The following is an 8,412-nucleotide window of genomic DNA, read 5'->3' on the forward strand; positions in this document are numbered from 1 at the left end:
ACTTTCTTTCTTACCATCACCAATTTTTATTGCTACCATCTCTCTCTCTCTCTCCTCTCTCTCTCTCCTCTCTCTCTCTCTTTCTCTCCCTCTCTCACATTACTCCTTTATATCAATGTCCATCACTTTCTCTTTCACATTAGCCTCTCACTTCCATTACTCCTTTTTTCATTACTTCCTTTTCCTTATTAATCATGCTGTCTTCCATCATCACATAACTCTTGCTTTTTTCTCTTCCGTCTTCTTACCAACAGTCAACATGTAGCTATCACACTCTTGCTCCAATCACTCAAGTTTCCCATTCTTACTCTTTCCTGGCACCCTCTCACTATAGTTCTTTTATTTTCATCATTCTCTCTTCTATCATCCTTCAGTCATGTTTTGAAGACAGTGTAAGGTAGAGATGACATGGCAACCTCTCTAGTGCTTGTGTCATAATAAAATGTATCCAGTTCACTCTGTAAACAAACAAAAACTACAAGGTACAGAGAACTCTTAGTCATATAGAGGCAAGACAACATTTCTAATGCTAAGGCTACAATAAAATGCCTATAGTATCTTGATAATACTAAAACTTTAGGGATGTTTGTGTGTTACTGAAATATCTCAGAAAGAGTACAAATTTTTGTGACATTTGGACCTCTATTTAAATGATTAAACACAATTTTTGTTATTTCTTGATGCAAAAATACATGGCTTCTGTGAAGTCAACACACATACACACATACAAAATGCACACACATATAATGAATGTCATTGTGTGTCAATTAATACAAACGCATGTCCGCTATCTGTGACATATACACACACAGTCTTCGTTCTCTCTAAGAAAAAAAAAAAAACGTTGACTTTTTGATGTACGCAATATTTTAATCATTTAGAAATATTTTTCACTGAATGTGATTTCATCATCTGGAGTTTGTTAATTTCCTTAAAAAAACTTTTATTTATTTACTTTTGTTTTAAAGTGAAAGAGAGGAGAAAGTGAAAGATGTATGTACGTATATATGAAATGGATGTGTGTATGTATGTGAGAGAGAGAGAGAAAAAGAGAGTGAGTGAAGGGGTGTGTTGTCATGCATATGTGCATACATTAATACATATGTGTACATCATTTTTGTATGTATGTGTGCATGTGTGTGAGAGAGAGTGTGAGTGAATGTGTGTGTTCTCATGTAAGTGGCACACTCTCTTTCTCTCTCTCATTCTCTCTCTCTCTCTCTCTCTCTCTCATACACTCGCACACACACGCGCACACACACATTCATTTCATACATATGTTCATACATCTTTCACTTTCTCCTCTCTTTCACTTTAAAACAAAAGTAACAGGTGATTTTCAGGATAAAAATTATTAAAAAACAGCTTCTACTCATGTAAATTGATTACTATTGTTTGGATAGTTCTAATTAGAAAATTCCAGAAGTTAGGTTAAATATATATACATGCATAAGTACCCTGAATTCCCATTCTACAAAAATGGCAAACAATTCTGTGAATGCTTTACTGGGCAATGCTGGGTAGTAAGTCTAGTTCTCTATAAAATAGCTGGCTTTAGACAGGCCATCCAGCCATAAAAGCCATGCTAAAGAAGGAATGTACTAGCAAGGATGGTACCTGATCATTCTAAAACTGTAGTAATTCTCAACATGTACTGACATGGATTATGATGACCTGTCCAATTCATACCAGCATAGAGAAGTACATGTAAAATAATGATGATATGCATGCAAATATACATACTGACACACAGATATACATATTGACAGTCATACATTCTGCTAAATACCAGCTGCATATCATTTCCAATTGATGAACCTGCCTTTCCTACACATACCATCCTCACTTGTTTCTCTGACACTAAGATTTGTACTCAATCTTCCCTATTCACACTGCAGAACTCCACAGACATTAGTCTAAAGAAGTTCAAACTATATTAATATTATCTAGCGACTTGCAAATTTAATGGACACCCATTTTTTCTTTATAAATTGTAATATAGCAAAATATCTATATTCAAGAGGTAAATATAATATTGAATAATACCAACATTTCTCCTGTTGTTGCTTTAACATTGATTTCAAAGTTTAATTAAAATCTCACCACTATCTATGGTTATATGATGACTGTAGAAGTGTCCTATAATAAGGTACTGGAAGTATTGGTGACTAACTCATGAGTCTTGATTTCAAATCCTGTCATTGATGTTATATTATGTGACCATTCAAAGTCTAATATTCTCATATCTGTTAATGGAAAATAGTTGTTACTCAGATTGACTCTTTCTTTAGGGAAGGGCATCCCGTTATAAAGTCTATCTTCTGGCAGTTCATCAAAAAACTTATCTGAATTTATAAAAGCATATCAGCATGTAAAAACCTGTACAAAAATGTTAAAATAAAAATTCATGTTTAGAGTTGCTTTAAAATATTAAATAGATTTTAGGTACTATTGTTACCTAAAAGCTCCCTATAACTAAAACCAAGATAAGAAGTGTCTTAATGTTTTCAGAATGAATGAGTGCTGGTATCAAATTTGAGGCTCAAATTTATAAGAAACTATACTTAGTACGAGATGATTCTAATTTGTTATTCTATTTTATTACTGAAGTATTAAATTGAATTATTGGGAACTAAAGCAGACTGAATTGCTGATATCTTAAATTTCTTGCAAAAGTTTCATGTAGATTTACATTGCTGCATCTTCTATCAAAGTATCACTCTTATGAGTAGTAGAAAACTAAACTCATATTCAATCAGTTAAAAATCCATTTAACCACTTAGACCCTCAGGCTTGCTTCATTAGAATGATAGGTGCTATACTATAATGACTTCACAATCACACCATAATTGATTCTTTTCTAATGCCCTTGCTTGTTTTTATGTTTTGTAAATTTGGTTCCAGCTATTTTCTGTTGAAAATTCTCCCAGTGTTGACACCTAGAGAACCAATGTCATTTATTTTTATTTCAGACTAACTACATCAGTACATCCAAGTACAATGTTTTAACATTTCTTCCCAAGAACTTATTTGAGCAGTTCCGGCGACTTGCCAATTCTTATTTTCTAATTCTCCTTATCCTACAGGTATGTAAACAAATACTGTACTTCACCTTTGTGCAAGGAGCTGAAAGTGATTTACTTACTCTGTTGTATGTATTTGCGTGTGTCTTTGAATTAACAATATTGATCACGGTTGGCAAGAAGGATTGCTGATTTATCATTATTGAATGTATATATATGTGGTATATGCTATTTAAAAAAAGTGTTATGATTTGGCATGTCTTCTTGGTAATAATAATAAGGATAAGTATAAAAAAAAGAAAAAGAAAAAAGAAAAAAATAGAGTTGGAATGTAAGTAGTTGCTAGGGATTGACTAATGCAGAAATTCCATTCTGAAATATACCAGGCAAGTTATGGTGAAATTGATTTGACTTATTAAGGACAATGACATACAAAAATGCTACAATTTTATAATAGTAAACCTTTTAGTGTTTTTATGTTAATTATATAAACTTACTACTACAGCTGAAGACCCTGTTGTTTCAAGTTTTTTGGATATACTACCTACTAACAAAATTACAATGAGCTATGTTAAATATCAAATTTGTCTTAGAGAATTGTTATTAAAACTGACCTCATCATTAGAATGTGTCCAACCCATGCCAGCATGGAAGATGGATGTTAAATGATAATGATGATGATTTACAATATTTACATTTATGCTATGTTTCGATCAGGTATGCAGGTTTGGTTGTGTGGTTAAAAAGCTTGTGTGATCTTGGATTCAATCTCATTGGGTAGTACTTTGGTCAAGTGTTTTCTACTATAATCCCAGGCCCACCAAAGCCTTGTGAATGAATTTAGTGGACAGAAACTGAAAAGAAGCCCATTGTGTGTGTGTATATATAGATAGATAGGTATACTGTGTGTGTGCATGTGTGTGTGTATGCATGTGTTTGTACCTTTGTGCTAGATACCACATGATAGTTGTAAATGTACACTGTTATCATATAAGCAAGGTTATTTGATTCTAGTTTTCTGTGAGAAACATATCCGCCTATGGGTAAATATTACTTTGCTTGGAGACAGTTGAGCATTGGCAGCAAGAAAAGCATCTTGCCATAGAAATATCTGCTTCAACAAATTCCATCTGATCCAAGCAAGTAAGGAAAAGTGACTGTTAAATAATTATTATTATGATGATGATGATGATGATGTACATGGTCCCATACTAGATCCAAACTAGGAACATTCATTTCTAAACTAAGCAAAGTAATTTCATTATTTACTAAGCCAGTGCTGTGCATGTTCTGGGGGTTTTGTAGATAACAATATTAGTACTGATGGTTTTGGATTATCTACACATCCAGGGTGACTATCAAAGACTGAGTTGATTTTAATGTAGTATAGATATAGATATTGTAAATATACACTTCAAAGAGGAAGTGAATAGTCTGTACCATTTATATAGTAATGTATAAATTACTACTGAACTGAAGTATTTTCTGAAGCTAATAAGAGAAAAGCTATTCTTTGAGACACAGTTATGTTACAAATAATGGGTTTCACAATCTTCTTAAGAAAGATCTTCAGTTATTGTGAAACGAGATTTGTAGAAAGTTTGAATTGCCTGTCACTTGCTACAGCTTTGTGGGATTTGAATTACATGTTGCCCCAGATGAGAGAGTGTGATGCACAAGACTGTGTCTGTGCATTCTGTGCAGTGATTATATCTTTGTGCAAGATTATCTTGTTCCCACTGGAGACTGGTTTTGGGTTCTCTATTTATGAGGGCAGTGCAAATTTGGAAAGTGGTATTTAGGGTGTATGTCTATGTGCAGAATATTAGGGAGGAACAAAAATGCTATGATTTGGATAGGAATGACTGTTATTTGAGGTGACTGCAGGTTAAGTTGTTAACATACAAGAGGGAGAGTCTGGGTAATATAAAACAAATCTTGGAGCACACCAGAGTTGATAATGTATGTCAGAAGACTTATAATTGTGTTCCGCAATCTGACAGGAAACTTTCCATGTAAGAGATTAAAGACAGATGAATCCTTTAGTTGGGCAGTCAAAACACTTTGAAAATTGTGATTTAGAATTGTATAGAAGAAATTGATTACATCCACATTTCAAGGAGCTGATTTTACTTTCTTCATTTTTATATTAGAGGAAAATAGAAGAATGCTAATCAGAAAATGCTATTAAAGAAACAAATCTTTGTTTTTTGATTGGCATTTTCTTCTAACTTTTTTTTTTATCTGGCATATCAAAGATATATTCAAATAAGTCAATGTTGGAGGATAGTGTTGTTGGTACTGGAATAGTTGTTGGATAAATTTACTAGGTTCTAATGCTTTTAGCAATAATAAAACAAGTAGCAGAAGGAAACTATTATAAAAACTGTGCCTTTAGCATTGTAGGTTTCCCAAATCTCTCTCTCTCTCTGTAGAACCATATGTTTATAGTTAATACAACAATCTCTGTAATCATTCATAGACATTATCTTGGAGAGAAGAGTCTTTCTCCTAGATGTTACCACCAATTTTTAAGAGACCATAATTTTTCTATTGGAGGAAAAGGAAAATATTTTTGGTTAAGAAAGGTCATATTATCTTAGACAATTCAGCAAATCTCCTTAATTAATTTCATAAATTTCTTTAAATAGTTTGAAAATGATAAAGTCATCTGTGATGTAGACATTAATAATGGAGTATTTTGTCATAAAAGCTGATTCCACAGGTGTCATCTCTGAATCCAATTGCCACATTCATACCATTAGTCACTGTTCTGGGAATCAGTGCCATTAAAAGTGCTATTGATGACATAGTAAGTGAAATTTGGGTATAATTCATTTCCTGTTACCTTTGGCTGATCCTAAAAGTGCTAAATTCATGTTACCTTTGGCTGGTCCCAAAAGTGCTAAATTATTATAATTATTTTCATTATTTATTGTTTTTTTTTTTAGAAGCTAAAGAAATTTGAGTACTTGTAATTTTTGTTGCAATACTTTGAAAGGAAAAATTAGCCCCTAAAATGTCTTGAATGCAAAATGTCCTTTAAAAACCTTAGGTTTCTTGTCTATGTAAGAATCTGATATTAATAATTGACTACTTAATAAGTTGGATTTGGTGCCGAAAGTTTATGATTTCAAACCCTATAATTGACATTGTTATCTGCACATATGTGGCAATTAACAATTCCAACTGCCTGTGAGTAAAAATGGTTTCAGATTCACACAATTTAATGGTAACTTGCTGCAAAAGGTCTGTTCAAATAGTTCCCATACAATTTCACTTTTAACCCTTTAAACCTCTGTATGAAAAATTTATAAGTATTTACTTTTTTGCATTTGAACAAAGTAAAAACGAAATATACTTGTGGGCTTTTCATGCACATTCACATGTAAATGAAGTACAATAAAAAATTGTGGGAATTGAAACTAGCTCACAAGCTCTGATCAATTGAGTTTGGAATTGTATTAGTGCTTATTCATAAAGTTTTGTTACCATCAAAAAATTACAGTACACAAATTTCTTTATGTTTGTATTATCTTTAGAATTATCTCGGAAGCATATTTGTAGCCAAGAAAGTTACTTTATAGATAGATGATGAATTTTAATTGAATGTTGATTTTTAGCATTGTTCAGTGTCACAAAATTTGGAGAAGGGGTAAACCAATTACTTCTACCCCAGTATTTGTATGATAATTTCTTTACTAATGTATGGAAGCTGATATAAAAAGCAAAGATGACCATGAAAGTAGAACATAAATTATATTACTAAACATTACACAACACTTTGTTTGGTACTCTGCTGATTCTACCTTCTTATAACTTTTATTGTATTTATGATAAAAAAATAAAACTTGTTTTCTATGTTCAGCTGAACAAATTTTGGCTTCAAGTGAATATTTTTTATGCCATATGTAGAATTTCATATGTCTAAGACAGATGTTGTTGTGCAAGATTTGCTAGGGTTTCTATAAAGATCACAAATATATTTTGTTATTAAAATTCCTTTCTTGGCTTTGTCTGCACAAGCCTGTAAATTACTCACCAATAGCATTTGGTGATGGCTTTCTGCTGGGTAAGCAGTATTTATTGCTTTATCCAAGAGTGTAGCAGACTGAAGCATTTACTTGAGATACATCATTTCAACCTGTGAGCTAGAAGATTTATATCGTTAATGTTTCATGTGCAACTTATTGCATATTGTAATAATAAATTTTTTGTGTAGGGATAAGTCGATTAAATTGACGCCAGCACTCATCTGGTACTTATTTTATTGACCCAGAACAGATGAAAGGCAAAGACAACTCCAGCAGAATTTGAACTCAAGATGTAAAGATGGATGAAATGCTGCTAAGCATTTTTCCCAGTGTGCTAACAATTCTGCCAGCTTCCTGCCTTACTTGCACTATGAATATTGATGTATGTCATATATAATACTCCAACAGCTGTATTTAATTTATCACTGTAACATTTGGCTAAGAATAGACTTCTATGATAATTCTAGATATGTCTCTGCGCAAGAAACATATCTTTAATTGGTTTATATATAAAACTTTGCTGGGATTGTTCTTTACAATTTTCTGCAACTGCAAAATGCACAAAAGACACACATGCACACATGCATAAATATATATATATATATATATATATATATATAAATATTATTTTATTAAATGTGGGAAATATATTCATATATAAGGTTTTATGTATTTTATGAGGGAAATGTATTTTCTTTTGAAATGTTGTTCACTTGATGAATTATTTTTATTTATTCATTTATTTATTTTTTTTCATTTAATTAATGTAAAATATAAAAATAAATGTAGCTTATTTGGTATGGTATTATGCTTATGATCTAATTTCAGAAAAAAAAAATCTCTTTAATCAGATATTATTAGCATGTATTTGAGACAGATAGGGCAAACAGGTTCACTGATGGGACCTAACCCATTTAAATCATCTATCTATTACTCATTGGGCAACTATGCTACTGATTGCGTTGCAGATAATGTGTAGTGAAACTAATAAGGCAGTTGTTTGATAAGTGATATGCATGGCTTGACTCATCAATGTACCTACTCATCTTTTCTGTCTCAAATTATTTGTTATTATGTTTAATATCATTGTACATTGAAAATATTAAAACAGTTACTTGAATATCTAAATGTCTGATAAAAAGAAATGAAGGATGAGATTGATAGTTTGAAAAATCTTAGAAATATTTGTAGCTTTATAGATCCAATAAAAATATTGAGTCTTATTTCCTGCTATTTTTGTTGAGCTTATAGATCCATCTGTTTTTAATTGATGGTAATATTTTATGATTAAAGAATATCACGACTCATTTTCATATATATATATATATATATATATATATATATATATATATATA

General features: G+C 31.6%; 1 protein-coding gene across 9 annotated transcripts in view; it reads left to right on the forward strand.

Annotated features, from left to right (window-relative positions):
- LOC106883769 (phospholipid-transporting ATPase ID) overlaps window positions 1-8,412 on the forward strand; it is a 212,086-nt gene that overhangs the window by 151,100 nt on the left and 52,574 nt on the right. For 8 of the 9 annotated variants that reach the window (XM_052978605.1, XM_052978602.1, XM_014934890.2 and 5 more), the window contains one exon: window positions 2,973-3,086. In XM_052978605.1, the coding sequence (XP_052834565.1) occupies window positions 2,973-3,086 (114 nt within the window). Of the gene's footprint in view, window positions 1-2,972; window positions 3,087-5,736; window positions 5,836-8,412 lie in introns of all 9 variants that reach the window. The other variant, XM_014934894.2, reaches the window with a different exon arrangement.

The sequence above is a fragment of the Octopus bimaculoides genome, chromosome 2, assembly GCF_001194135.2.
Source record: "Octopus bimaculoides isolate UCB-OBI-ISO-001 chromosome 2, ASM119413v2, whole genome shotgun sequence".
Taxonomy (NCBI): domain Eukaryota; kingdom Metazoa; phylum Mollusca; class Cephalopoda; order Octopoda; family Octopodidae; genus Octopus; species Octopus bimaculoides.